At 41.4% G+C, this 14,598-nt stretch overlaps 1 protein-coding gene across 1 annotated transcript; it reads left to right on the forward strand.

Moving 5' to 3' along the window:
• Positions 1-884: 884 nt before the first annotated feature.
• LOC111272750 (uncharacterized) lies at positions 885-7,688 on the forward strand. Its single transcript, XM_022854365.2, has 2 exons — positions 885-2,251; positions 7,072-7,688. Exon 1 carries the CDS (start codon positions 1,206-1,208, stop codon positions 2,193-2,195), a length of 990 nt encoding a protein of 329 aa, XP_022710100.1. The 5' UTR covers positions 885-1,205; the 3' UTR covers positions 2,196-2,251; positions 7,072-7,688.
• Positions 7,689-14,598: the final 6,910 nt, after the last annotated feature.

A 14,598-nucleotide genomic window follows, 5' to 3' on the forward strand; every position in this document is an offset into this window, starting at 1 on the left:
TGAGGTACTGTTCGCGTTATGGAGATTCTGCACGACTGCGCGCGATTAGACGTGTAAGACTGTTTTTGTTTGCACTTTCTATTTTCTCGTTGATTGCTATGAACATTTGTATAGTATCGTAAGGTTTGTGCATAGCAAGTTTTCTCTTCGCAGTCTTCCAACCACCGCCCGCAATCAACAGGTGCTTCAGCTTGCTTGATATCAGCCCTGTAGCTCTCTTTTGTAGTCGTTGTTTGTCCCGCATGGCGACTGCGGAGACAATTTGCAAGTTCGCAAGATTGTGGTACTATAATTACAACTGGCAGTACCCAGGTCTGTTTCTGCCCTTACTTTGCATTCGGTCACTGCAAGATCTCTGTATTTGTTAATTCTGTACCCGGGCTTTCATTTCCTTGCCAGGCTATCAGAACCAGCAGCAGCAAATCCTGCGTCAGCGATTCAGGAGTTAATCCTGAATACAAGTGAACTTAGCTGAATACTGAACAATTGCACAGAACTCACCTAGCCTGCGACGTCTGCTAGCTGGCCTCGATACCGCGACGAAACTTAGCGGCGTCATTTGCTGAATACTCGAATACATGAATATAATCGTGTGTTAGCAGTGTTTATCCTTAATCTTTCTCTCGACCTTATAGAAAGACATAAGTTGAGTAGTTAATTTCAATCTGACTGAATGACATAAGCTTGATTTCGCTTTAGATTGATATAAACGGCGGCTGATGGATGTATGTGTGCGTGCATTTGTGAAGAAAACGACTGTTTTCGAGAGTGCGCTTATACAGGGTCCACTTTGTTGATTTTTTCTTTGACTATCGATGACTAGTGTGGTTTAAATTAACCATTGGGTATAATGCAGTTCGTTCTCGGCGTCCGCTGGTGCGAAAATTTCGTTTGCATATTGTCCTAGGCAGCACATCCTGTTTTTCAATTTTCAAATATTATTATTATGATACCTGCAACTAATTCCGTCACATTTAATCCTTCGAGTTCTATGTTAATACGACCTCTAAACTTGACCAGCAATCTACCCATTGGTCTATTTTTGTTTTGTTTTCGCAAAGCTTCCGATAATGATTTCAGGTAGGATTATTGTGTTGTAACAACGAAGTAATGCGAGTTTCATAAGTATATTGTATGTAATCTAGTAGCAAACTTCGGAAAGCAGAGTAGACGATTTTCTCTAGTGACTCCTGTAACTCATCAGAATGCATATGCAGATGGACCCAATTACGGGGCAACCCGGCGATTATGTGGTGCTCAACATACCTCCAGAAGTCATTCAAGCCGCATTACAGCAGTCCGCTGCACAACTGGGTCTACAAGCAGGCGCACCCGGCTACGCTGCAGGGGCCCTACCCTTCGTAGTCAATAACCAGACCCATGGGTCTGGGCCCGTACCTTATCCCTATCAGCAAATGTACAATGTTCATAGTTTGCCACAGCACGTTGCGCTGCAACCGCTGATCCTGCAAGGTCATGTTCCAAGCCCACCACAACAACTTATGGGTCAAGCACAGCAGTCTCTGCCACAACTGCCCATGTTCAATCTTCAGGCAGTGCAGTCGGCGCAGCAGCATGGTGCTCAACCTACGGGTCCTTATGTACCAGCGCTCTACGGCCCTCAGTTCGACTCTGCTTCACTTCTTTCATCGCCGCAACAATCACCTTCGTCAACATTTGGCAGTACGGCTTCGTCACAGGCTCCACAAGGACTGACGCCTCCGAACGCTTTTGTACAACCACAGTATGTGTACAATTTGCAACCCATACAGCCTAACGTTCAAAATTTTCCGTCGGGGCTGCCGATTCACGCTGCCTTACAGCCAGCTGGTGTAGCGACTGGTATTATCCAGCCTCAGACGGCGTTTGGAAACCTTTCACGTTACCAGGCAGTGCTACAGCCCATACCCCAAGCAGGGCTGCAAGCGATAAATCAAACAGGGCTACAAGCGCCAGGCCAAGTAAACCCACAGCCAATACCGACAGCGCCTTACTTTTTCGGCCATTATATAGCAGAACCATGCCCAGGGTTTGGGTTCTCGCTGATACCACAAGCTCTGCCTTGCAAAGCATCTACTGAGGACAATTTGCACGGAGGCCATTCAACGACGCCAAAGGATAACAGTGCCTCTCACCAATCGCGTATTTCCATAGCTACCCCGTGCAAAAATTGTAAAGAACCTCATCACCAGTGAAAGCGGTGAAGTTCAAGCTTAAAATCAACATGAGCCGAGTGATATAAAAGATCATGGTAAATATTTATAGGTGTTCGAAAAAAGTTTTAGAAAACTTAGCTATTTCTGGTTTACATTTGTTGTTGCCTGTTCCGCGGTGAAGGTTGCCGCCATTACGTATACTTATAGAGATAAATTGACCGTACATGTATACAGATATCTATAAACTGAAGCCAGCCTGAATGGGCCATGAACCCTGCAGTTCGGCTGGAGTACATGAACGTGAGCATCTGCCCAAGGCCCGCCAGGTAACATGCAGCTAATTCAAACGTATTTTTCTGCTTAACCGTGAGAAAATGTACGCGAGCACGTAAAATGTGTTTTAAGCGGATGAGACGGTTTGGGTTCTTCGAAACGTATTCCATTCAATCAGTGTAGACGATACCATTCTTTCGGGTGTTCGCCAGCGATACGTTGATGACAGTGACAATATATGGCAGGCACTATTGATACGGCATTGGTTAAATTTGCATTTTTGCAACAATGTTCAAAAAGATCTGTAATCGTAGTTGGTAATAATAGTTTCCCGTAAACACAAGAAGAGCAGTTGTATGTGTCGATTTTCGTAAGGTTTTATTAAAGATACTAATATTTAATACTGGATATAACTTGGACTAACGAGAAGAGACGACATTGAATTCAAATAACTATATCGATACTAGCGATATTATCGAGCAATTCAGTAACAACTTTCAGTTACAAGTTCCAGTAGCCAAATAATCTTTCCCGTAAATAGTGCATATCTTAACGTTATCTAATCATTGATGCTTATACTTCATGTCGAACGTCCTGCTGTTGCTCTTTTCCCGTTCATCTAAGCCGTAAACAATCCATTTTGAGATTGACACTTCGTTGAACTCTAATTTCGTTATCGTAATTGCAGTACCGTGCCTGATCCGCTAATACAGGCTCTATCCGCTTTACTTTTATCGCGTCGCTGGATCCCTTTCCTTCGTTCGCCTTTCTAGTTATGCCACTTACTTGACCCGAGAGAAGCATTTTCTGATTGAATTTGACCCTTCGTACCGTACATTTAGCGTTGCGACTTGCAGCCGAGGCCACTTCGATAGTACCTCGTTTTAACTTGTACTGGTTTATAGCAGTGAAGATCGGTCTGAAGAACGGTCACGTGTTCGCACAGTGTATTTACTGCTCTGCAGTTGGATAGATTTTAACGGTTTTTCTGTCACTGATTTTTGCTGTCCTCCTTATATAGCACTTGCCAGTGTCGACTTTTGTTAGCTGGCTGCGAGTCACCGATTCGTCCACGACCTTTTTATCAGCATATCGCTGCTTGATCGGTGTTGTTTCGTTCTAGCCAGGCCATATAATAGGGTGCACATTGCTGTATACCCTGTACTATATTTTTACCACTTGTCGACAGTATCATGGCCCTATAGGAACTAGAATGTCGATAAGTAAAATACCAAACAAACGATAGGTGAAGGTCACCGCTTCGGGTGGTCATACTGCGTGAGGAGAACGTGACAACGATTACAGAGGAAAATAGTTTAACGTAGTCGTGATATCGAATATTCTATAAACTATTTTCCTGTTCTGTTCTATATAGTTCTGGCCTATAGAGATCCTCGTACTAACGCAAAATCCTATTCACAGATGTGCAATGTAGAAGTTAATAACTAAAGCAAAGTACTGTCGACAAATCTATATATATATATATATATATATATAGGGAATAATCTATTTATTTCCTTTAATTGTTCGGCACGCGGCATAATCGATAATCACTTCAGCGATACTTCACACTGTTATCACAGAATGAACGCTTGTAGCATCATACTGCATAAAGTTTTTGCATATCACATATTTAATGTTGACGGAGCGCGACAGGCTAACGCTAACGCGAAGGACGAAGATGTTCCTAATCGAAGACCAGTCAGAGGAAAAGCACAAATATACTCAGTAAACCAATGTTGATGTGTATCACCAGCGCTAGGTAGTGACTCTCCAGGTCGGCTTACGACGTACACACAGCCAATTCTAAATGAAGCAGCCAACATGAGTACGATGCTCGTCAAAATATCCTACCTCGACTCGCGCCCATCCATTCGCTCGAGAAGCAACTTCAAACCCTAGACCACAAGCAACTGCATTTCAGCAGACCCAGCAGCTAGAAAGCAGTACCTTGAATCAATGAATAGTTTTTCGGTAGACATCAAACGAGAAGATATCGGCAATGACCATTCTATAGCCAACAGCTTAGTTCAATCGATAAGAAGCCGTTGTCTGTTTTAAGCACATCGTTAGTCAGCTATGGTAAGCAGTCGACGGTAACCACAGCTGATGCCCCTGAGTACAAAAGCTGTTTCCAAAATAACTAGGTTGATACTTTACAGTAATGTCATGTCAAAAGTTCGACGTCTGCTTCCTTTCGTAAACGTAAACTTAAGATGTATCAAGCGATCAAAAAAGGAGTAACTTTTCGTATCTCAGAACCGTCTGAAAAGAAGCTTTTACGATTTAAAGGAAATCGAAACAAACACTTCATCTGTGTGGTTCATTGTCTAACGTAACTAGGTTTGGCATATCTGTAGATAGTGATAAACAAAATGTGGGAAGTTTTGCCGAAGTTCAGTTGCCGTTAACCAGAGCTGAAAACCAATTTGTTCTGTAGAATATTAAATTACTGAACAGGCCATTTACGTACTTCTAAACGATCAATCAATACAAACCTAAGGGTATTTCAGCAGCAATAAAGCAGTGAAGCTAAAAAGGAAAAACTGTTCCAATGCATTTATACCAAAAATCTATTTGAGAGATAATGCCGTTTCCTATGAACGGAAGCGCGTGGGATATTTCGCCAGATTGGAGTGTTGCGCCTGTAGTGTCAACAGTAATGTGCGGGAGGACCAGCGACCTCTGTGAGCCAAAGAAAGGAAGACTGAAATGCATTGGGAAAAAGCTACTCCAACATAGTAAATCCTTTCTTCGTTCATTCAGAGCTTTCTAAAAGGCTGTAGCATTTTCTTTTTGGAGCATGCAAGTCGCGAGCCAAGGCAGACCTAGCTAGGGAGCATTCGGATCATTATTTACCGAAGCTTACCACTTTTTATTTCGACAAGGCCTCGCAGTAAACGTGTCCGTTCGAAAAAATCGTGAGTTTGTACCGGCGTGAACCTGGCAAGTTAACATGGGCTTCTAAAATCGTACTCGAATTGCCTGATAGCAATTATCCTTTGAAATTATTATGGTTCGGTCCTTATTGGCTATGAAGTACATCACTTTAAATACTGACACGTGGAACGCCCACGCTCTCACTGAAATCATTTGAGCATAAAACTCTTGATTCTCTTTTAAACGGTTTTCTAGATAACTAGCGAGTGTATATATTTTCCTCCTGTTTTTGACAATCCTTCATTTGCTTGTAGAATTGTTTGCATAATAAAGAAAAAGTTCTCGATAAGCGAGTAAAGCGAGAGAAAGACTAAACTCATGTACCTGACTCCACAACGACACACCAAAAAATAATCGTCACCATAGATTGCGTCGGTCGTTTAGGTAAACAAGCCTTACAGAATATAAACGCCTACAATTAGCACTCTTTAAAACAGGCAGTAGCTGATTTTCATCCATAGGTTTTTTTTTTACATACGTGCGAACGGCGTATACAATTATCAGTGTCTAGTATCCGTTGTGCTTGGTTCTACTGGAAATATCTTTGTGCTGGAAATATTTCTGTGAAATCGATAAGTGAAATTCATGACCCTAAGAGTTGAAATTTTCCATTCATATCAGATAGTGTATGGAGTCGCCAAAGCTAGTATGTTCAATAAGTTATAAGCTACCCTGCAAGTTAAGCACAATTTAGATAAATATGATCCTTGTAAATAATAACGGTGCTTAGAGAATGAACCACTTAATCCGATAGAATATCTCCTACGCTCATGTTCCTTTATCAACCGTGACATGCGCAGCGGCTTCACCCGCTCATAAGAACTTTTGCGGAATGTTGAATATTCTCTTTTGGATAAAGACGTTTCTTTGCTTTTGATGCGTACATGTGACTTCCGGTGCTGCTTTGTCAGTCTTGAAGGCTGAGATTTTGTTCCTTGTTAGAGGTAGTGTCCCGTCTGTCGCTGTTCCACCCCACAATGCCTGGCCTCATAAGGAAATACGCGAAAAGTAAATAATGCCTAAGGCGCTATAGGTTGCCTTCAGGCAAATCTGTTCATCTACCAAAGTTTACCTTCGCGACAGCAGTAGCAATTTGAGGGGCGACAATGGAGGTCATGGCACCAAAAGGTGTTTTCTTTTTAACTTAACGTTTTGGAAACAGACGCCCAGACTTTCATTCTATCCCAAATAGTTAACAATCTATTTTTGAGGTCAAGGCTGTCTTTGTTGCCAGCTACGAAACATTAGCGCGCTCTTTGTTCAACAGCTGTACTACTGTTTACCCTTAGATTACTTACTTTCCCACTTGCTGAAGTATGATTGCGGTTGATCGAGAGAAGTGAGGACCGAGAACGTGTAAACGATGATTTATTTAATAACGAAGACACATACTAAAGAAGAACGGCGACCGGACAAGTTTAGCCCATTGGCCTAGACCTGGCTTTGTTATCAACAGTAGGAAAAAGTTCTGAAAAAGGTCTTATTGGATGGCCAGCACTATATTTTACCAGGTTAATGCAAAATCTCTCGGTAGATGTGTAAGACAAGATCGCTCCGACCTATCTCTTCCTATGGATTGTGTAGTCTTCTTTAGCGCATGCTTATAGGATAGGAAAAGGGCCGAATGTTAAATGTCGGTAACTTCAAATAGGATCTGTACGACTCTTTAGGACACTGACTAAGAGAATAGCATATTTTTCAGATGAACCGAAATCAAAATCCGTGCATCGTCTGCAGGTGAAAATTAATCTACGATACCATTATAGATCTTCTATGTGTTTTCTGTGTCGATCATGAAGAGATCAAGATTTTCCTGTATCCAGGCCCAGGGAGCAAGACAAAATGGACTGAATGTCGTCGCAAAGCAACCGACACTGTTGGGAATTCCCACGTTGAACTGAAGTAAACGAGTCGCTCTGAAGGACTGACAACGTCGAACCATAGGACGTACGTCTGTGTAAACGACCATTTCTGGAAGTTTCGGTATCAAGTTCGTATGTTAAACCTTAACCATGGTGGGCAATGCTGTTTCATTCGGGCTGAATTTTAGCATATAGCACATATGTTGTTTTACAAAGATTGTAAGCACTCCTCTAATACTTTGTGTCTTCTATGCGAGTGCTTGCTTCTAGACCTATGAATGTCCAACGTTTTTCCGCAGTGGATTTTTCGAAATCCCACCTTAAGAGCACGTCGAAACGAAAAAAAATATATATCAAACCTCGAACGAATTCACTATGTCATTATAATATAAATAAGAAGTTATAGTGAACGACTACTAATTAAAGGAAGAACGTTACTTCACTTCAAATTTCTAAACTGCCTCATGTTATGAGCGTGTTGATCATTTAGGTGCATCGTCCCATCCATGATCGTTCATCTGCTCTGAACTCTAGATGATCTTTTGGTTAAGCATAACATAAAATGGATTATTACACTTACCTTTGTTTTCCACTTTCTCTTTGCCTACCCTTCTCATAACCGAGTGCCCTTTATGTGCCAGTCAATACATTTTAAGGTTCGACTTTTAGACATACGAACAGTTCCGTCTTGCTCCATTGATATGTTTTGGTATTTCGCGTACCTTTCAATCTAAAAAAATATTGTATTTTTTTAAAAAAAGTTCTGTAGAACCTGTTGCTAGTCTAGTCTTGGTGCGGATGCTGAGCCTTATTCCTCTGTGCAGCGATGGTGATATCTCAAATAGGAACACATTGAGTTTGATTATAGGTCGATGCGTATTGTTACATTTATTGTCCGTTTTCGTGAAAATGCGAGATAATCAAGTCGGATGGAAGCAGGTTTTAACTCCAGTAAAATGCGGAGGATATGATTTTATGCGACTGTGGACAATCTTTGGCAAAATTTGAACTTTAGACATTTAGACCTGCTAGCATTTCCTTATTCAAATTTGAATACCAAATCTTTCAAGGTGTGTGAATGTGCAGAAGACAGGAACGGGTGTAAACAATGTCGGCTCAGCCAATCATCTTAACTAATAAAGCTAGGAAGTCTTTATTTGGACAACATTCTCCTGTCTCTCGTTTGCCACCTCATTTAAATCGATACCCCTGTTACATCATTTGAGCCAGCTTGATTCTAACTTTATGCTACACAAGATTAAAGACCCCTACCCAAAAATGTAGTACGATTCATCGACAAAACACATGCTATTCCTACGGTGGGGTACATTGTTCTGAGCCTATTTTGTATTATGAAATCCACTAAAAGCTGCTTTTTCTTAGATGTGATTACCTTTGTTCCAGCGTTCCATCGCGTTCCGTCCTCCTGTTAGAGCATACAGTATATATGAGGAATTGCGTCTATATATAAATCATCGCCATTTCGAGAACCTGCCATGTTATCGTCAGTAATAGGTATCCAATCGTAGTGAGATCTGTGTTGCTAGTCATAGGATAGAAGGGTGACTGGCCCTGCGTTCGCAACTAGCATGACGCTCGTTAAGACAGCAAACTATATATATATATATACACTAGCATGAACTATACCACGCACTTATTTTACATACCACCAGCATGAAGATATGCCATTTTTCAGCTATATGACAAAGGTGAAATTCACGAACCTTTGGTGAATACCGAGACCTTTCATACGTAAGACGCATTGAAACACAAAATACATGTGCCATAGGTTTAATTGTAGAGCAGCAGTGACTGAGGGTTAATTGCTGACTTCGGTTAAAATTGATGCGAGACAATAAAAACGAGCAGTTTTTGCGGATGAGCTTTCACAAAATGTTGCAGCTTATGTTCAGAACTCTCGAGTATTTCATAGTACTCGGCGTAAGAAAGAAACAAAAAGCGTGTGGCCTAAGATCAATACCGTCGTGAATTCCATAGCGCATCTGTTACGGCAGTGTTTCGAAGACAACGATATACGAAGTATAGATAGCGTTAGATGATAAGAGTCTAGTTCTAATTACGCAGCAGGTAGGTAACAAAATTATGAATTAGCGGGTTAATTACTAATTCCTCAGTTGTGTTCGAAGCCATTATTTACTTTCGACACCATGTGAACAGTGAACGAAGCGGGACGTGGTGCCAAGCAAAATCTCACATCGTACGTAATTAGATTGATGATATTGGAAAGCTTTCTTATATACTAGAAGAGAAACAGCGATCGACATTAAATATGTGGCAATGTTTACATGCGTGGCAGTGGTGCGTGTCTCCTCAGTGCTCAAGGAGGCTGATGATCGACTGAACTACATTCGTTCAAACACCAACATGATAAAGAAGTTGGCACGTAGCCATTGTTCCCGTGACGAGATAATGTGAATGTGGCAAAATTACACAGGTAGATACTCTGTCCTGAAGATGCGCAGGCTGGGTCAAATGAGTGTTGTCCAAAAAAATATCTTATTAGATGTTTTTCTGGTTCGCGTTCGATGAAACGCTTCAACGGGAATTACAAGAGCGCAAGAAACGTGGGTGTCACAGAGGAAGAGATGTGTATTGTACGCCTCAATCTCCACTGCTAGCCAGTGATACTATACTAGCCTTTGTTGTAAAACAATCAAATACCAGCAGAGCCCTTGAACAGAACAGAAAACAATCTTAGATTCTTACCAGCGAAGTTGTTTTTTCGTTATAACTATATTCTATAATAACGTTGTAACAGCCTAAATTTCTTCCCAAGTTCCGCCGCGATCAACTTGGATTTACGAAGCAATTTACCGCTTAGTCACTTGACTGCATCATAAATAGTAAAAGCGTCTGCATATTAATCCATCCTACAAAGCTGCATTTAAGATACAATCAGAGCACTACGATGTAGTCTAACACTCTGGAGCGTCTTACGTAATCTACTCAGAGCAGAATATGATGATCTTTGTTCTATTTGAGCCCTTTTATGATACACCGAGAATGGCGATGCTAGCTCTTAGCAGCGTTGCCGCTGAACCTTTGATTGACTTTTATATTGGGCAAAATAAGGTCACACTATTAAAATAGCTTCCAACAATCAAACGAATATCAAATCTGCGAATTTTTGAGCTGGCAGGTAACCACCTGTTGACCGAATGAAGTAGACGTTCCAGTCATCATTTCCCGACTTGAATTCACCTAAAATACACCCGCATCGAGCGGCTGAACAAATTCGTATACAAGAACATGATAAAAATACAAGATTTTTTTTAGGTAATGACTATCTCATGATCATTAATGGCGAGCCCTCTACCGGACTAAGATTTTCTAGCAGCCGTAAAATTAAACTCCAACTGTTTTTTAAAAGCATATACGTGAAAGTTTTAAAGGACTTTGGACCCTTGGGTTATTCAAGTCGATCCAAAATATGCTCGCAAACACTCCCGATGATCCCTTATCGCCTAAGACTTTGTGCAATTCAAACTCGCGAAGTTCAAACGTTAGATCATCTGAACTTAACAAGTAACCACATCGGAAACGTATCCAAAACAGACTCTCTAACCATCGGCATCTAAATTTAGCCAACAGCAATATCTATCATATGGATCTTGACATTTCCAGCTACACGCATGCCTAAGTTTCAACGGCTCCAATTGATTTCAATCAGCTGCATTATTTTGATTATTCCGATGTCTCTAGGAACTTCGAACTGCTCAGGATCGCTAGTCTGATCAGTACAGCAAAACTCGTAAACTAAAGTTATTTGCCTAATACCGATGCATCCTTTAACGTGATTAGTCGTGAAATGTACACGACTATAGCACTCTGATATTGCTCAATATTTTTGTCTCGTTCATAGGTAGCGCACCATCCGCCTTATCAAAAAAGCATCATAGACAACCGCGTACAGCCATTCGGTAGAACCATTATTTAGTTTCCTAGCCCAAGTTAAGCCATCACCTTAGGCCTTTCGCCCCAAATTACCTTAGCAGGTAAATTGAAAAGGTTACGCCAACTAACTTTAGTTATGACACCAAAAAGTATTCCCGGTCGCATAGCTATTTCCACATCGTCGACCTCGATCGTGTCTAGTACAGCACGGTTTCAGAGCGGCATGGCAGTCGCATTGTGTTATTGATAGGTATCATATCGACCCAAGTACTATGCACGTACAAAGCCTATTGCGTTCCCATCTGGAAGTGCCGTCGCTCCAATGGGCGTGACTGGAAAAAGGTTCGCCCAAAAAATTGAAGTGCTATGATCATCGGTCATTAAAGGCGCTCGTCGGGTGCAATGCCCACGGATACAGTAAAATCCCTAAAGGGCTTCCTTCGTCTCCCACTGAGATCCGTTTATACGGCAACAACATCCGCACATTGACTTACACATCGTCTGTCAATAACAAACTACCGAAGGCGCTCGATTTGAACAGCTCTAACATGATGACAATAGAACCGAAGGAATTTGACCATTTCCGAAGTTTCGAAGTGTTATGCCTTAAAAACAATCGCACAAGTGCATTGCATAATCAAAAATTCCAAACCTGGCCAAGATCTACCTTCCACATCATGCGATTTGATTTTTGTGAATGGATGCATTTACGCACTTCATCATATTCAGATCGCAACTACCTCACAATGTGTTTTTAGGTGGGAATTCTTGGTCACATGAGACTGACTTCAGCCAGGACCTCTTCAAATATCTGACTGAAAAACACAACGCGGTTATGAACGTTGGCCAAAAAACATATTAATTTCATATGGTACTAGTGTTCCAGAGATCCGACAAGTGTGGGGATTCTTTTCTAACAAACCGCATTGAACAAAACAATCAGTTCATTGCTTTAACAGCGACAACACTAATTCCACTTTTTTTCTTGCAGCCAAATCTATAATGATACTGTATCATTCTAACAGATGTTTCTTACTATCTAGCTAAAATTGGATATAGAAATACCTTTCGCTATTAGTAATTTAGCATTTAAGGAATTATGAGTGTTGAAGGATTGTTTTCACTCGCTTGCTGCTTTACTGATTCGTATATATTCATCGTTCGTTAACTAAGTGACTGGGACGCTTTGTCGAAAACTTTGAGCAATTAAAACTCGTATGTAGATTTCCGCTAAAAATGTCTGAATCGTTCCCTATAGTAAAGAAACGAGTAAGTTGAAATTCATGGTCACCCGTAGCTACCTATGATATGACGTGCTCACATAAGGATCACACACAGAAATGGTGTGGACCAATCATGTCCGAGTCATCATCATGCGAAACTGCTCACAGGGTACAATAATCAAGCTACGATGAATCAGTATGCTCGCAGATGTGTCGGCGAATGCAGGCCACTGCGACCCACGCCCACTATACAATAGGTCACTCGTATGGTCACTTCCCGTAAACGGGACTTCAGACTAAAAGACACCACTACAATCCACCGAAAGTGGCTCCCACTGAGCGCCACATGTAAACCTGTTGTTACGACGAATCGAGCATTTTGAGGGTATCATCAGCAAGTGCTTTCTCACGAAAAGGTAAGCAATGCACTCCTTAAACCATAAGCCACGAGAACGTTTCGCGATGGTGCGTCCTAGGCACGCAATACATCTGCGATACGACTGCGCTGTCACGACGGAGCCACATCCAGTAAATTAAAGTGACGAAGTTACTACAGCCGAATAGTACCAATAACATGAACGAAGTGGAACCGTGACAGCCGAACCCCCACCTCCTTGTTGGAAACGTCTGGGCCAAAATGACACTCAGATTTTCGAATGAAACAGTTTCTTGCATCATACGTCAAATCACAGTAAATTACACTGAGTCACAGTGGGCATAAGCTACTTCAATAAACATAAGCTACTTCACAGAAAATGACCGCGATACATGGGCAAACGTTTTTTTCACCAATACTATTAATGTGCCCCTACGTTTGAGTGTTAGACTATTAGAGGAGTCAAACACGAAATGAATTGTATAAACATTGCTGAGATATCTAATTCCTAGCATGCAAGAAAATCTAAGGTATAGGAAAAGTCTGTCTGCGGCCATATACGTGTTTATCCTGATTAAGGCCGAACGCTAGGGTACGAACTTTTGACAAGGAGATTTGAAATTCTACCATAACTAGAACCATTGCAAGCACGTTAATAATATCTAAAGCAGTGTAGGATTAAGATAGTCGTTTGTTTAAGTATGTAATGGCGTCGCATAAGCTAAAAGCCGTAGTAGTCTCGAAAACAATCACAACCCATGAGATGGGCCAAAGGGTTTTAAAGTTACTTCGTGTTTCTACTCAGTGTACAACTTCATTCATACAATATTCATTGTTGCACATAATAGACGATGGGCAATATGTTTAAAAAAAAACACGTGACGTATTTTACTTGCTGTAACGTATTTGCAACGTCAACGCAAGTCTATCATTCAATGATGGCTAATCCTGAATAGATCTGCAGCAATGATATTAACAATTCAGAACCAACGGGAAACGGATTCGAAGCTAGAAATAGCGTAGCCTCTTCGTACTTAAATGGGTCGTGACAGACTTGGAACGGGGAGAAGTGTAAAGGGGCAATGCACTTTTACAATGATATAAGAACTTTTCACCCATGATGACCACAGAATATGACAGTTGGCGCTGTTCCGGTAACCTACTGAATGGCAAGAGCAATTCTGATGATGATGATGGCGATTACTAATGAGGGTCAAAGAAAAATCATGCTCTGCCGTCAATGCAGAATCGGGTGTGATCGTGGCTTAAAGCGAAGGCTAGGTGCTTACACAATGGACAAGGTCCCAATGGACAAGGTCCGAGGTACTGTATTTGTACTAAGCAAAGATTAGGTGAATGGTAATTTTTAGCACTGCCTGCTGTTTTAGTAAGCGCGGTAACTAAGATGCAAATCTTAAAGGTGTTACTTAGGAGATTTTTATAGTGTCGCCTGCGATCCACTGCTTTTGGTCAGTACTTACATAATGACAAAGTTACGGTACTTTACCAGATTGATATGCCTTTTACACACGAACTTCAAGCTAGTTTTATTCTGCAGACTTTTGACAGCAAAAAAGGTGCCGTCCATTAAAGATAAGCACGTGTTAGCCTAGCACACTGAGGCTTACACATTTTTTTCCGAGTTTTACGTCCGGTATTGCCGTTAAGCATTCCGTCAAACAGACGACTACCTTGCTCCTAGCACGGAACGAAGTCTGTCTATGCTGGGATTAGAATCTAGAGCTTAAGCTACCCTCATATTAGCAGGAAAAAAGCTATCACGGAGACCTTAAGCTTAGAATCGTGGAAAAGACCACCGAAATTTGTTAGGTGCAACCCTGTTACCTACGGAA

This window comes from Varroa jacobsoni, unplaced genomic scaffold (genome assembly GCF_002532875.2).
Source record: "Varroa jacobsoni isolate VJ856 unplaced genomic scaffold, vjacob_1.0 contig03138, whole genome shotgun sequence".
In the NCBI taxonomy this organism is placed as follows: Eukaryota; Metazoa; Arthropoda; class Arachnida; order Mesostigmata; family Varroidae; genus Varroa; species Varroa jacobsoni.

Bases quoted from the DNA above. Each gene is read 5' to 3' on its own strand.
- LOC111272750 (XM_022854365.2), top strand. From the start codon at position 1,206: ATGCATATGCAGATGGACCCAATTACGGGGCAACCCGGCGATTATGTG.